Source organism: Thamnophis elegans, chromosome 7, assembly GCF_009769535.1.
Source record: "Thamnophis elegans isolate rThaEle1 chromosome 7, rThaEle1.pri, whole genome shotgun sequence".
NCBI lineage: Eukaryota > Metazoa > Chordata > Lepidosauria > Squamata > Colubridae > Thamnophis > Thamnophis elegans.
This window is the reverse complement of record NC_045547.1, coordinates 71,259,130-71,275,505: the sequence shown is the minus strand read 5'-3', so window position 1 is coordinate 71,275,505 and position 16,376 is coordinate 71,259,130. Positions and strand designations below refer to the sequence as shown.

General features: G+C 39.1%; 1 protein-coding gene across 1 annotated transcript in view; it reads left to right on the top strand.

Annotated features, from left to right (window-relative positions):
- The window catches only part of SCUBE1 (signal peptide, CUB domain and EGF like domain containing 1), a 210,808-nt gene that overhangs the window by 81,409 nt on the left and 113,023 nt on the right, over window positions 1-16,376 (top strand). Inside the window, exon 5 of the mRNA XM_032221864.1 lies at window positions 4,713-4,847. Coding sequence (XP_032077755.1) covers window positions 4,713-4,847 — 135 coding nt within the window. The remainder of the gene's footprint in view (window positions 1-4,712; window positions 4,848-16,376) is intronic.

The window sequence follows — 16,376 nt, the reverse complement described above, 5'->3', positions numbered from 1 at the left end:
TTGAGATTATCATGAACAAGAAAGCAAACAAATGGATTTTAGTACAAAACAAACATAAGTGCTTACTCAAAGCTCAAATGACCAGGCTCAAATATTTATATTTATGCAAGTCGTACACATTCTACCAAAACACAGTGTTTTGGTAGAATGTGTACAACTTGCATAAATATTAAATATATTATATGAGGACAACCAGCTGCAAGGTGAATGGATTCACAATGGTGATGGGTTCATTGGAGGATTTGAAGGACCAATCTGGGAGCTGATCATTCTGAAAGGCTCTAACTACATAGTACTATGAATCAACTCCAACTAGATAGCATATAATAAATCACTGTCTAAAATACAACCTTCAACCATACGCAAAGTGAAGAATACCACTTTATAATGCCTTGGTACTGCATTCAGTTTTGGTCACCATGATGTAAAAAAAATGTTGAGACTCTAGAAAGAATGCAAAGAAGAGCCACCAAGATGATTAGAAGACTGGAGGATAAAACATATAATTGGAATTGGGTATGTCTAGTTTAATGAAATAAAGGACTAGGGGAGACATGATAGCAGTGTTCTGATATCTCAGGGGCTGTCACAAAGAAGAGGGAGACAACTTATTCTCCAAAGCACCTGGGGGCAGGACAAGAAGCAATGGGTGGAAACTAATCAAGGAGAGAAGCAACTTAGAACTGAGGAGAAATTTCCTGATAGTTAGAACAATTAATCAGTGGAACAACCTGCCTCCAGAGGTTGTGAATGCTCCAACACTGGAAGTCTTTAAGAAGATGTTGGATAGCCATTTGTCTGAAGTGGTGTAGGGTTTTCTGCATAAGCAGAGGGTTGAACTAGAAGACCTCCAAGGTCCCTTCCAACTCTGTTATTCTATTATGAATTCTATATAAATGTGTTCAATGTTTATGATCAGCTTGGAAGTCCTTTATATTCCACTTCCAATGAGAGCAAATTGCTGGGAATATGGAAGGAAAAAAAATGACTTCCTAGGTTCTCATGAGAACTGCTTCTCATGTCTATCTTTTTGTTACGCAGGCTGGCTATTATTTCTTTCTGACTTTGGGGTGATTTTAAACATACCACTGCAGTCTCAGTTTTTAAACTTAATTTTGCTCTGTGATCTTGATGTTTCTGATTTAAGTTACTTGTGCAGCTTTGGATTCTTTATGACTTGAGATGTCACATGGCTCCACATGAACCATTTTGTATTAATTTTCTTTTTACGTATGTGAAGCAGTGGTGGGACTCAGCCTGTTCGCACCTATTCGGGAGAACCGGTTGGTAACTTTCTAAGCAGTTCGGAGAACCGGTTGTTGGAAGAAACCTTTTCTTTTTTCCCACTTTACAGGGCTAATCCTGTAAGGAAGGCAGGAAGGAAACATTCTGGTGTTGTTTCTAGCCTCATCTTTATTGCCCTGCTTACAGAAACTGCCTCTCCAATTAACCCTTATTACCATTGTAACAACGAAGGCGAAGTACCCATTGACTTGAGTGACATTGACTTGGCCACGGCCACATGATCACATGACCACCGAGCCCCGCCTACCCAGCTGGTCATTAGGGCAGAGAATGGTTGGTAAATTATTTGAATCCCACCACTGATGTGGAGTAAGATATATTGTTCTTTTAAAAAAAAAAATACGATAAGCAAAACAGCCCTAGCTGCCCCTTTATTCTGCAGAAGGATTCAAGATTTTTTTTTAATTGCATATGACTGTTTCAATACCTTTAAAAGTATACTTTCATGTATAAACCAATTTCAATGTATTTAAGTACAATGACAATAAAGATTATACTTATATATTGATTACTAAAGTGCTGCAACCATGCTTATACTTTTTAGCCAGGCTTTGAATGATTCTGAAAACAATTTGCTTCAACAAAAAGCCCCATTAACTGAGCTTTAAATCACTCAAATTTGAAATCGTGGAAGCTAGCATCATTGGGAAAAAATGAGCACCCAATTATATCATGATACTGATGGCAGATAATTGCATCTGAGCAAAGGCAGTGCTCTTGACATTTGAAAAGCAGTTCGGTATTGTTTTTAAGGCACAAAGGAAACTTCCTTTCAGAAGGATATTCCAAGGCATATAAATGAAAAATACCTCCATGAAAACCAAGCTTATCCTTAACTAAATCCACGTTGGGATTAAGCATGTCTTAAAAAGAGATTAAGCAATGCTTAATCCCAACCTGCTTAATCCCAACTGAGGGGACGCAGTGGCTCAGTGGCTAAGAAGCTGAGCTTGTCGATCAGAAAGGTTGGCAGCTCGGCAGTTTGAATCCCTAGCGCCGCGTAACGGAGTGAGCTCCCGTTACTTGTCCCAGCTTCTGCCAACCTAGCAGTTCCTAAAGCATGTAAAAATGCAAGTAGAAAAATAGGGACCACCTTCGGTGGGAAGGTAACAGCGCTCTGTGCACCTTCGGTGTTTAGTCATGCTGGCCACTTGACCATGGAGACCATGCGCTGGCACTTCGGCTTTGAAACGGAGATGAACACTTCCACCTAGGAGCTGAGGAAGGCAGAAATGAGCAAAAACAGACAATTTTTTGCTCAATTCCCCCCCCCAAGTCCCCAGGAGTACTCTATAAGCTTCCTAAAGGCTATCCATGCCCTTTTTTTTGACAAAAAACCGGCCATTTTTTGCTCAATTTTGGCCCACTCCACCCCCAATACCCCAGGAGCATTCTACAAGCCTCCTAAAGGCTATTCATGCTCATTTTGGGGGGAAAAATGGGCCCATTTTTGCGAAAAACGGGCCATTTTTGGGAGGTTTGCAGAATGCAGAAACATTTTTTTTTTTAAAATTTGCCTCTTCAAAACCTTGGTGCATCTTATACTCCGAAAAATACGGTACTTATGACCATTACTTTGTCCCAAGGTCACATGATCCCCTTTTGCAACCTTCTGACATGCAAAATCAATGAGGAAGCCAGATTCATTTAGCAGCCGTGTGAGTAACTTATCCACTGCAATGATTCCCCTTAACAACTGAGTCAAGAAAGGTTGTAAGAATGGGCCAAAACCCATTTAACAAATGTCTCTCTTAACAATAGAATTTTTGGGCTTAATTGGGGTTATAAGTCAAAGGCTACCTGTGTTTTGTTATGAAAAAATGTATTTAGGATAGGGTGTTTTTTTAATGCAATCATTGACAACAACGTATAGAAAACACAATACATTCAGTTAGAAGGTTGGCTTAGGAAATGTTGTCACTGTACTTATACTGGAAAACAAGTATCTAGACCTGTGCTTTTTATTTTTTTATTTTATTTTTTTAACCCTTTATTGAAAATTATAAACTTTAAAATACAAATACCTTTAAAAATAGTTTTGTATAAGTTACAATCCTTTTTGACAGTCATAACACAACCATTTGTTATTCAAATACATTTTTATAGATTCCTAATTATTCCTATATCTATACATCTATGTTTCTAAGCTGTACATTTCATGTTCCTATTATTTATCCACTGATATCAGTTTTCCCAAACTGTATAATATTCTGAGTCTTCCTTGTCCCTTAACTCCAATGTGAGTTTATCCATCACTGCGCAATCAAAAATCTTTTGGATTATCAAACAGTCTGTCGGCATGGTATCTGTTAGGTAAGCTCCCTGTTGGGATCGCGAGTACGTTCAGCGAAGCGTTGTGAGAGTTGTGTTGGGGAACACACAAACCAGCATACAGAGACACTGCAGTTTAAATAGGATTTTACTTTCGTGGAAATAGAGGTATCAGAGTCCATCAAACAGTCCAAGTCATACACTGATAAGTCAGTCAGTCATCAATGTTAAGGGATAAGCCAAATAACATAGTCTAGTATCATATAATCAGTTCAGTACACAAAGTTTGCTAGCAGTTGCAAAACTTACAATAGCTCACGGCACTTTCTAACAGCCAGCTTCCAAAACACTCAGATCAGATCAGCCCAGCATCTAACAAACAGAGAGTTAACAGTCATTCTGGCTCCCTCTTATTGCCGATTGAGGAAAACAGCAACCAATCACATTTTACAGTATGATTTAAAGAAACAGGTACAACATTGTTACATGATATATATATTGCCAACCCAACCATTAGAATTATATTCCTAACAGTATCACTTTTCCAACATTGTGCGAGCGCTATTCTCGCTGCTGTAAATTATGTGCAAGATTAAATATTTTATCTCTTCCGTATACTTTCCCTTAATAATCCCTAGAAGGAGCAGTGCTTTTTAACTTTAGCAACTTGAAGATGTGTAGACATCATCTCTTAAAATCCCCAGTCAGCCATTCTGGGAATTAAAGTGCACACATCGTCTGGTGGCCGAGGCTAAGAAACATTGTCCTAAAACATGACAGTAGTTTTCTTGGCAACACATATAAGAAATGTGTATCACCTTCTTTGCTTGTGTTGCTTTTATTGTCCCATCTAGTGGTATGCCCTGGGATTCGCAGGAATTCTCTGTGTCCCATCCAACTTTGCTTAACTTTTTTTGCAATCTGCCAATCTATGATTTGTGGCTCCAAGTTTTGCGCTGTGAAATGTGAAGGAAAGGAAAAGAGCAAAATTGATGCTCAATAAATCCAATCAATTATAGTTTCTTAAATGAATGGTTGATGATACCATATGTTTATATCTGAATTGAAATGAAGAATTTGTGGCTTCTTGTTGTATGCTGAGTACTAACGACTCATATTAAAATTTATGTCTCTAGATGTTGACGAATGTTTGGATAATAATGGTGGCTGCCAACAGATTTGTGTCAATACTATGGGAAGCTATGAATGCCAGTGTAAAGAAGGGTTTTTCCTAAGCGATAACCAGCACACCTGTATCCATCGTTCTAATGGTAAGTCCTGAAGAATATGCATTAACTTTAACACATACAGTATCAATGTTAATAGAAGACTGATGGAAAATTTCTTGGTGTATTTTAAAATCTGGGTTTTTACACTTTTGGTGATCTGTTGGGAGCAACTTAGAAGAGGTCGCAGCATTTATTTAAAGCTAACCAGCAAAGTGAGACCATTGCCAAAACTCACTGGCACTTTGCCTAAGTACACCTGCAGTGGGAAGATAAGCACAAGTGTTACGAAACCTGTGGGTAACCCACTAATTGTAGAAACATCGGGATCAAGAGCTGGCTTCTAGCCAAATGGGCATTTCCCAGATGGTGTGTATTAGTATATCTCTTGACTCAGAGTAATTAAACTTAAGAGCTCGTGACATTCAGTATTTTTATCCATTAATTCATATTTCTAGCCCACAAGTTTCAAACTTGCGGCGTCACATTGACATCACATGACGTTTTGCAACTTTTCCCCCTAGGATTGGTGTGGCTTATGTGCCCATCCGGTCCGTGGGCCGCCACTTTGACACCCCTGCTCTAGTTGAGTGGTGACGGGAAATTGTAAGATGTCCAAAGTACTCATAGTGCTGGTAAAAGTAAACTTATATCAAGAAAATATATCAGAGTTATATATCTTTTGGTTTGTCGTATACTTCTTATACCAACCAAATCTCAATGAGTTTATTAATTTAATTGACACAGGGAGGTTGTACAATTATTTTATCAGATAGTGATGGCGCTGCAGAATTTGAATGTGCTTGGTTTAAAGTGATTTCCACACGCAAAATAGTGATTTTCACTATAATTATAATTTTGTCTGAGAAAAGAGGTGAATCCATACCAAACATTAGCAGACACTTTATACTATTTGATGATGTGACATTACAATGAGCATGGGGCATTTCACAATGAATTTTAACATGAGTTTTAACAGAATTGTTAATTTGATTTTGCTTTCCCCCTAATAAAACATCAGTTCCAGCACACTGCCATGAAATGGGGCAAAACAAAACTATGAAATTTGTTGAGTATTTTGTTTATTTTGCCTTTTATAGCCCTACCTGCACAGTGGAGCCTTTGGTTCCATACAATGATACTCTTTCATTGGCAGTGATGAGTAGATGAATTATGTCTGAGAATTTATGAGCATGCATCACACACTTTAATGCCTCAGCTATTAATTTAGCAAGGAGCAAAGGAGTATTGGGTCAACTGTGGGGCAATCTCACAGTTGTCTGTGAGATCATGCTTCGATTGTGGGTGCTTGAAATAGGTTGTGAGAACTGGCTTATAGGAAAATTGATGTGGTGGTGGATCTAATGGACTTTAAGAACATAGAGATGGGAGTGTGGGAGGTCCAAATGATTGAAGCTTCTTTGTACCTCCAGGCTTTTGAAAGGTGCCAATTAGCAAACAACAAAATGATGGCAATGAAATAATAAGGGATGGCAAAAATAAGTACAGCTTGCATTCAAATTGCACCAGAGAAAAATATAATCTGAATATAACAATAATTTGAAACAAGTCATGATTATGATCAAAGGGGAAAGTTGATGATAACTATTATGAACTGCCTGTGAATTTCTACCAGCTTTGTAAGGAGTGTAATTGTAAGTTAACAAAAAAATAGGACTGAAATATTCTTCTGAAAATAACCCTTAACATAGTGGGCAATCATCAACTTGATAGGCTGCCCCTCCAGACAGTAATATATATTTATAGAAATGCACAGAAATCTGTTTAAAACTCTCCTGCATGACTGCATTTCTTGAAATAAATACCACCAGGAAATGAGTCTAGAATTTTAAACTCATGAAAATGGCAGGATTTTTACAGTTTTTAGGAAATGTAATTCTTATGGTCAAAGACATCTTTACAGTCAAAATGCAGTAACTTCCATTAAATCTGCAACAGTCAGGTAATTTAATTATTGCCTGCAATTATTCATAATAATTCAAGGAAACTATAAAATAGACTATTACCAGATATGGGTTTCACATAATTGTACCATCAGTTCGCCATGCACTGAAAATGTGACTGTGCACATGTGCACACTCACGTTGCACTTTCTTGGCCTTGCGCGCATGCACCTAGCACGCATGTGCACGGCTTAGAAAACATGGCTAAATAGGCCACTACCGCTTCACCTGAACTGGTCCATACTGGCTGAATACCACCACTGACTTTTACTGGATGAAAGATGAGCATTTTGTAAGCGAAGAGTTTTCTCCAGACACAAAGTTGTCCATCTTCTCAAGAGTGGGAAGAAGTTTTAAGCCAGTTTCTCAATTGTGGCCACTTTCAGATATGGGGACTTCAACTCCAAGAATCCCTAACCAGTTGAGGTTGAGAAACATTCATTTAAACCCTTAAGAAAATTAAATTAGCACTGATAATCAATTATGGGGATGAGGAGATCTGGCTTAGCAGTAGTAATTATGAAAGGGATCTGGAGATCACAAATGTCTTGAATTGCAAAATGGGTGGCGTATGAATTTAAAATTTAAATAAGCCAGAGTAATTATTTTATTGTGCACATTGTAGAAAAAGCAATTAGGATGTGGGGAGACTTTGAGACTATGGAGTAAAAGGGATATTGTAAGACATTTGTCTGGTAAAATACATGGATGGCTCAAATCAGTGGTGGGTTTCAAAAATTGTTCGAATCTACTCTGTGGGTGTGGCCTCCTTTGTGGGAGTGGCTTGCCACCCATGTGACCGGATGGGAGTGGCTTGCCACCCATGTGACCGAATATGAAGATGCTGACAACACTTGTCAGAACCACCTTAAATTACCTCACACACAGCACTGGCATGCATAAGAATATGATGTAAACTTGTTTTTTAAAAGGAATCTTTGGTTTGCGTTAAAACAACTTCAACACACACAATGTTCTGATTGCACCACAAACGCAGTAGTCATCCTTACCTTTCACAGAGGCACTGAGTTTTATAAATATGAGCCTGATAGTGTAGAATAGTCATATCCAAGGACCAGTGGTGGGTTTCAAAAAATTTTGGAACCTCTTCTGTAGGTGTGGCCTGCTTTCCGGGTCCACTGGTGGAACCTCTTCTAACCGGTTCAGTAGATTTGACGAACCGGTTCTACCGAATAGGTGCGAACCGGTAGGAACCCACCTCTGGCTCAAATTGAAGATGTCCATTGTGTTATACTGTTCTATAATGATGTATATCTGCAGTAATATTTATATGGTGAGCTTAATTTATATAGCTCAGGCATCTTCAACCTGTGGCCTGTGGGCGCACGCCACCCTGCGCAGCTAGCTATGCAGCTCCATAAGATAATAATTAAAAAAACCAATGGAAGCTTGTTATTTACGGTATATACACTAACTATATTAGATTTTTTATATGCTGCCCAAGACAATGACTCTTCATTCAATGCAGCCTAGGCAAGTCAAAAGGTTGGGCAACCATGATGTATATGAAAGATATCATAGTTGGCAGAATGAATTGATAGCCTTTTGTATCAATTTTGTCTTTTGTATAAAAAGATACAATTTTTTGTATTTTCAAAATTTTCAAAATTAAACAGTTAGCTTATCCTATGTTTAACCTAGAGATATCATCTTCCAATAATGATGTGCCCATTTGAATTTTGATCTGCAGGTTTTAAATATCTTCCAAATTTGGTTAGGTACATACTGAGTTAAACAGTTCGCTAATGTTAGCAATTTAAATGGATAATTACTTGTGCTATTGGTTATTTACCATTCCGGCACTCTAATAATACAGTTTGGTCTTTACTGGAGATTATTTGTTCCATTTTAAAATTGGAAGCAAATGCATATGTTGTAAGAAACACAGCAGAAGGAAAGTCCTGCCTTATAAAACAATTTTCTATTGTTGACTACCTTAAAACTTCTGAGTACTGATGAAATAAATGTCCTTCTGGGTTCGGCTCCAAGTGGGGAAAAAGACACTGGAGACATGGAGGCTGCTTGGAAAGATGGTTTATTGTTGGACAGGGCCACATGGCTTGAGACCTGAGCAGAAAAGGTGATCACATGCTTCAATGTTGGTGGAGAAGAAGAGAAGGGCTGAAGGAGGGGCTTGCTAGGCTTTTTATAACCTGTTTAGTCCCACCTCTCTGTTTCCTGTTCCTGTGTAAGAAATGTATTCTGATTGGTTGTCAGACTCCCATGGGGCCATGCAGGGGCTACTCTCTAGGCTGTGTTTTGAATCCAGGTATGAATTCTCAGATGCCATGTGGTCAGTTGAGTAAAGGGCCAATATTATCATGCCTTCCTGTAGCTGCTGGTGAAGTCTTTATTATGCAAAGTGGACTAGCTTGGCCTTCTTAATGGCCCATTAACAGTGGGGATGGGCAGGAAGCCACAGGCAACTATTCTGTACCTTAAAACATGTTTCTTTCTTTTCACATCCAGAGAAATATTCTGCCTTTTCAATATTTTCTAGGATATTTCATTTTTCTGGGAGAGGGCTGAGTGATAACTTCCCACAGTACCTTAAAGTGATATTTCATGTGCACATTTTTTGGAAGGTACTGTTTAAACAAATACCATTTCTGTGGCATTTAAATCATTTGGCTTTCTGGGTTTTGCTGTCAGTTCTGTCAAAAACATTTAATCTGATTAAATGGTATCTCTGCTCTGAGAAAAACACATGGAGTCAAATGACACCAATCCCTGAATCACTGTATCATAGTTCCTTGAGGCACATCACAATTAAATAGTTAAAAAGAATTTGAGGCTTAACCTCTGTAGGGAAAAAAGGAGGGGATTCTAGAACGACGACGTGATCATTAAAAGTTTGATGATAAGAGCAAGTGATTTGAGAAAAGAAGTTGATAGTGTTACGCAGCAGGCAGAAGGCCTGGAAGCCAGCATCGGTGGGATATTCCAGCAAGATTGCAGAACTGTATCCAGTAAACACTATAGTAGAGCCCACTGGGATTCAGGCAATCAACTATAAAGTTATATTTCCTTGTGCACCAGTTTACATTTGCATACATTAAAATCATTTGTAGTTTTGTTGCATATTCAGTAACTATGTAATGATCATGCTAACATTCTTCATACTCTATGTAAAGCCGGGGTGGAATTCAGCAGGTTCTGAAAGGTTCTGGAGAACCAGTAGTGAAAATTTTGAGTAGTTCAGAGAACAGGCAAATACCACCTCTGGATGGCCCCAGAGTGGGGTGGGAATGGAGATTTTGCAGTATCCTTCCCCTGCCAAACCCACCAAGCCATGCCCACAGAACCGGTAGTAAAAAAAAATGGAATTTCACCACTGATGGAAAGTGACCTAAATAATCACTAAATAGTCTTTGCAAAATGTAAACCTCAGATCATGTACAAATGATCTACCTTTCTAATAAAACAATGGAGAAAATCCTAGCAAGCTCGATAGAAAAATACAGTAATAGAGTGTGTTTTGTTACATACAGAGATCAAAGTAGTTTACAAGCAACATTGCTCCAGGGTGAACGGGTTAAAGGAAATGAAGGAGTTTGGCTTGCTTATCTAATGGCAAGAATGTATAAAATTCACAAAGTTTGATGCAAGTTTGACAGTTCTGACTCTGAGAAAAAAATGAAAATCCCTGAAGCCATCTTGATAGCTGTTTCCAAGATATCCTTCAATCCTGCTGTAAGTGTCAGCATAATTGCATGATGTGCAACCCCTTTCAGCTTCTAAAGCTTTACAGAATTTGTATGGACAATTTACAATTTGCTGTCATTTCCTTCAACCATTTAACATTTGGACAGGTATTTCAAAGGTACAGAAATGCATACATACATATGCATGTGTGTGTGTATGTATGTATATATATATGCATGTATGTGTGTATGTATGTATATATGTGTCTGTGTGTGTGCATGTATGTGTATGTATATCTGCATTGGTGACAGGAAAGGCATCTGGCCAGTAAACACTCAGATCCATTCAGTTGCCTAGACTCCACCCCACATATACCATATTTTTCAGAGTATAAGATGCACTGGTGTATAAGACACGGAAAGATTTTGAAGAGGCAATTTAAAAAAAAAGTTTTTGCAGTCTGCGGACTTCCTAAAAACAGCCCATTTTTGTTTTTTAAAAAAGGGTATGCATAGGTTTTAGGAGGCTTATAGAGTGCTCCTGGGGGTTGCGGGGGCAAAATTGAGCAAAAAAACCAGCCTGTTTTTTGCTCATTTCTGCCCTCCCCAGCCCCCAGGAGCACTCTATAAGTCTCCTCAAAGCTATACATGGCCATTTTGGTGAAGGGGGTAGAGTTTCAGGAGGCAAAAAATGCTGTATTCAGTGTATAAGACGCACCCAGATTTTCACCCTCTTTTTTGAGGGAAAAAGATGCGTCTTATACTCCAAAAAATATGGTATGTGTATATATGCAGGAGTGGGATTCTACAAGTTTGGACTGGTTCAGTCGAACCAGTAGCTCCAACGATCAGCTGGGAGCTAACCAGTTTGTCCCAATGATTAGATGGGCCCATCTGCCCACCCACGCTATTTACCTACTTTTATCTTCTCAGCTGATTCGAGTGGCTGATTCACAAGTGAAGATTTCTTCCAACTGCACACCCGCAATCACCAAACAGGTTATTAATGTGTGTGTGTGTGGGTGGGTGGGTGGGTGTGTGGGTGTGTGTGTGGGTGGGTGGGTGTTTCCCGAAATAAACATTATTAAGGCTAAAAAAATTAAAACATAGCCAATTAAACAATCATAAGTGTGTATAGATTGAGTTTTTACTAAAAGTTATATTCTACCTCGCTCCAGAGAGCTCTGAAAACTAAATATTGAACTGCACCTGCAATCCTGATTCTGATCTCAAACAGATTGTTGTGATAATTAGAGATTGCAACACAAAGCTATTTATATGGGAAGCAGGAGATTCAGACAAGGGATTCAAATGCTATTTGTTTCCATTTTATGTTATTATTCCCTCAATCACTTTGCAGTGTGAGAGGGGCAGCATATAAATGTAATAAATAAAATGTCTGGTTAGCAGATAATAAGCCTGAATGGTGCAAAACCCTCATAGGAATCTTAGTCTGTTGCCATGATCCTCCATTTTGCCAGTTTTGTCACAGATTTACTTTGGATCGATCAGGCAGGACAAATCTGTTTATATTTTATATTATAAATCTAGAGCAACATTTCTTAATCTGCGTAACTTCAACTCCCAGAATTTCCTAGCCAACGTAGCCAATTCTAAGAGGTGTGTAGCTCTCAGAATTCCAGGATATCGGGTTGGAAATTCTGGAAGTTGAACTTCACACATCTCAGAGTTGGGCAGGTTGAGGTACACTTATCTATCTATTTGTTGTTGTTAGTTGTGAAGTCATGTCTGACCCATCGCAACCTCATGGACAACATTGCTCCAGGCCTTCCTGTCTGGTTTGATCGCCTTGCAGTCCAAGGGACTCAATGCAGGAGTCTTCTCCAGCACCGTAGTTCAAATGCCTCAATTCTTTGGCGCTGACCCTTTCTTATGGTCCAACTTGCACAGCCATACATTGCAACTGGGAAAACCATAGCCTTGACTATACGCCCTTTTGTCGGCAGGGTGATGTCTCTGCTTTTTAGTATGCTGTCTAGATTTGCCATAGCTTTCCTCCTCGGGAGCTAGTGAGGCATTCTCTATATTGTTTCAGGTAGCTTCTAAATGTTAACAAAGTCTTAATCCCATGTTTGTGCCTAACCTGACCTATACCCTATAAAGTTTCCTATAACCCCACTGACCTGTTTACAGAGTTGGCAGTGTTTTCTGTTAGCTTGGTGGACTGAGTTAATAGAAAGAATGCACACTCTCTGTTTCCATTTCTATGTCTGCCCTTTCAAATGCTGAGTAGATTTTTGGGTTAGCTTTCACTTTCATGGGCTTCTTCCACATGCTTTCATAGCCTTAAGTGCCTTGTTCCCGTGTTTCTTGGCAATTCCAGAGGGATGAGTTACTTAAAAATAAATTCATCCTTTGACCCAGCTGGAAGGCTGCTTCTCCTTAACTTACACATAACTCTCAGTTGACCATGCTTCTTTCTGTTTGATCCCATAGCTATTTATCTCTTTCTCCTTTTGGTTGTCCCATACTGTTCTCTTTCTGGACTCATGTCTTCTGTTTTCTTTTGATGAACTGACATGGTCTCGGCTCCCAACCACCAATTCCTTCTTTCACACAATGGAGATTTCATGTTGCAGCCACCACCCATCACTAAACCACCTTGTCCTCAGCTTCTCGGCTCCTTAGTTCTGTTTAGCAGAGAGAAGCTGGCAAGTTAGTAGAGAACAAGAGTCGTCTCTTGTTATGCAGAGTCATGGAGCTGCTCTATAGTAAATGATTTGTATCTTCCAGAACACTATCATGGAGAAAAACCTGCCCTATTCAGAATCTCTAGAGCTGTGCTTCTCTTTATACACACACATGAAGGAAGAGTTTGATGAACATTTTTGAGAGCAAAATGAGAAAAATTAAACAAAAAACGAGTAAACAGTAAATGTATATGCAACACAGAATTAAGGAAGCAGAATGTGGACTAATTTTTAGCCCATGTTTATCACAAGCCCTACATGGTATTGGACCTGGGTACTTGAGAGACCGCCTCCTGCCAATTACCTCCCTACGACCAATTAGATCCCACAGATTAGGCCTCCTCCGAATACTATCCGCTAGCCAATGTCGACTGTCGACCCCTCGGGGGAGGGCCTTGTCTGTGGCTGCTCCGGCCCTCTGGAACGATCTCCCCGTGGAGATTCTGACCCTCACCACCCTTCAGGCTTTCTGCAAAGCTATCAAGACCTGGCTGTTCCGGCAGGCCTGGGGCTGATGAGTTCCCAGCCCCACTTGAATTGTTGCGACTGTTGTGTGGTTTTTAATCTGTGTTTTTTGTATTTGTTTTTGTCTTTGTTTGCTGTTGTATTCCCCCCCCCCACCTTGTTTGTTAGCCGCCCTGAGTCCCTCGGGAATAGGGCGGCATACAAGTGTAATAAACATAACATAACACAACAAACTTAATATTGCACAATCGGTTCATTTCTATTTGTACCAATGCAAAAGTATTTGTACGAATTATCTGGGAACCTTTCCCTCAAGAAAGCTAAAACAACCATCAGGTGATTCCATCTGTAATCCAGGGGAAGCACCTAACTTGCTAACACATTTTGAAAGTCTATGGAGATCCTCAGTCATCCAGGTCATGGTAGTTTGCAAAGGTGCTTTTTCGGGAGGCAAATGGATTTTTCTTTGAAGACATTTTGCTTCTAATCAAAGAAACTTTGTCAGCTCTGATTAGATGGTGGGGAATGGAAGGATTTGTGTTGCTGGTCATTTGCATTCTTTTAGAGGGTCGTTGAGGCCACTTGGAGGTTTATCTGTGTCCTGAAAAAGAAAAATAAGAAAAACCCAGCATGGTTGAATAAAGAACTCTCTGAGCAACTGGGGGAAAAAAAGGATAAATGCAAAGAAATGGAAAAAGGGACACATAATGAAGGCAACATACCGACAAATAGCCTGATACTGCAAAGATGAAGTTAGGAAAACTAAGGCTCAGAACAAAGTAAGACTTGCAGCAAATATCAATAGCAATTTTAAAAGTTTCTTTCAACACATAAAAAACAAGAAAAAAGTCAAAGAAAAAAATCCGTCCACTAATGGGAGAAGATGATGAAGACGTAACAGGCAATAGAGAGAAAGCAGAGCTGCTTAATTGGTTCTTTACACCTGTTTTCATGCAAAAAGGAAATAGGACCCAACTTACCAAAAACAAAACCATAAAAGGCAAGCTAGAAATGCAAATTGAAATATAAGGTAAGAGAACACCTGTTAGCCCTAGATGGATTCAAATCACTGGGTCCTGAAGGACTACATACCAGATTTCTGAAGGAACTGGTAGACATGATCTCAGAACCATTGAACCACATCTTTCAAAGATGTGAACTGAGAACTGGAAAAGAGATGTGGTCCCCATCTTCAAAAAAAGAGGGTGAGGGTCAGATCCAGGAAAATTCAGACCAATCAGCCTGACATAAATACCTGATAAGATCTTAGAAATGAATCAAGCAACAAATCTGCAAGGCAAGCAAAGTTATAATCAGAAGTCAAAACACATCATGCCAAACAAATCTTACTAAATTCTTTGACAAAGTGACCAAATTAGTGAATCAGCAAAATGCTATGGACATAGTATACTTAGATTTCAGTGAGGAATTTGACCAAGAAGACCACAACTTACTTCTTGGTAAGCTAGAAAAATGTGTGTTAGACAGCATTACTGCCAGATGGATTGGTAACTGGCTGACAAACTATACTCAACGTGTAGTCCTTAACGAAACTAGGCCCACATGGAGGGAAGTAATTTTTTATTTACTTGTATTTATTTTATTTTATTTCCAAAGAAAATACATATATTTCTTTGGAACAAATCCTGTCTGATCAGGCAGTTTGTTTGCAGTTATTGCCGTAAAAAGCTTCTGTTTGCAGCTATTGCCGTAAAAAGCTTGCAATCTACATTCAGTAAGAGAAATAGCAATAGCAATAGCAGTTAGACTTATATACCGCTTCATAGGGCTTTCAGCCCTCTCTAAGCGATTTACAGAGTCAGCATATTGCCCCCACAGTCTGGGTCCTCATTTCACCCACCTCGGAAGGATGGAAGGCTGAGTCAACCTTGAGCTGGTGAGATTTGAACCGCTGAACTGCAGATAGCAGTCAGCTGAAGTGGCCTGCACTCTAACCACTGCGCCACACTTTTATCCAACTGAGAGAAGGCTGGGTCACTTTTGTCTTTTATCAAGCATCTTTCTATGACAAAGGAATTTCTTGACATTCTGAAATCTCATTAATTACCCGAGTTAATGGTCTAATCAAAATTTCTTGGAAAACTTTGCCCATTTTTAGTTCTTATTACTTCTTTAATTTCAAGTTCTGTTCTGGGTTTACTAAGAGTTTTCTTTGGTCTGTAAATTTTTGTACTATTTTTATTTAAATGTTCTTCAGTATTTTCAGAGCATACGTCTTTTAACTATATAATCATGATAATATATATTTGAATAATATTTAATCTAAAGAACTATTCATTACATCTTCCAAACTCTTCTGTATGATGATGAGCCGAGGTGGCGCAGTGGTTAGAGTGCAATACTGCAGCCACTTCAGCTGACTGTTAGCTGCAGTTCGGCGGTTCGAATCTCACCGGCTCAGGGTTGACTCAGCCTTCCATCCTTCCAAGGTGGGTAAAATGAGGACCCAGACTGTGGGGGCAATATGCTGACTCTGTAAACCGCTTAGAGAGGGCTGAAAGCCCTATGAAGCGGTATATAAGTCTAACTGCTATTGCTATTGCTATTGCTATTTTCCTTCCACAAGGTCAGTTTAGGAACTTCCAAGTTGTTAAATACGTTGGGCACTTAGAACAGATTTGTGAATGTGAGTTCACTTGCTTCCAGGTTTATTATTTTTATTTATTTTATTAAACGTATGTGCCACCCATCTCACTGTTAAACAATTGTTTATTAATCTCCTATTTAGCAACAGTGTTAAAAGTTTTT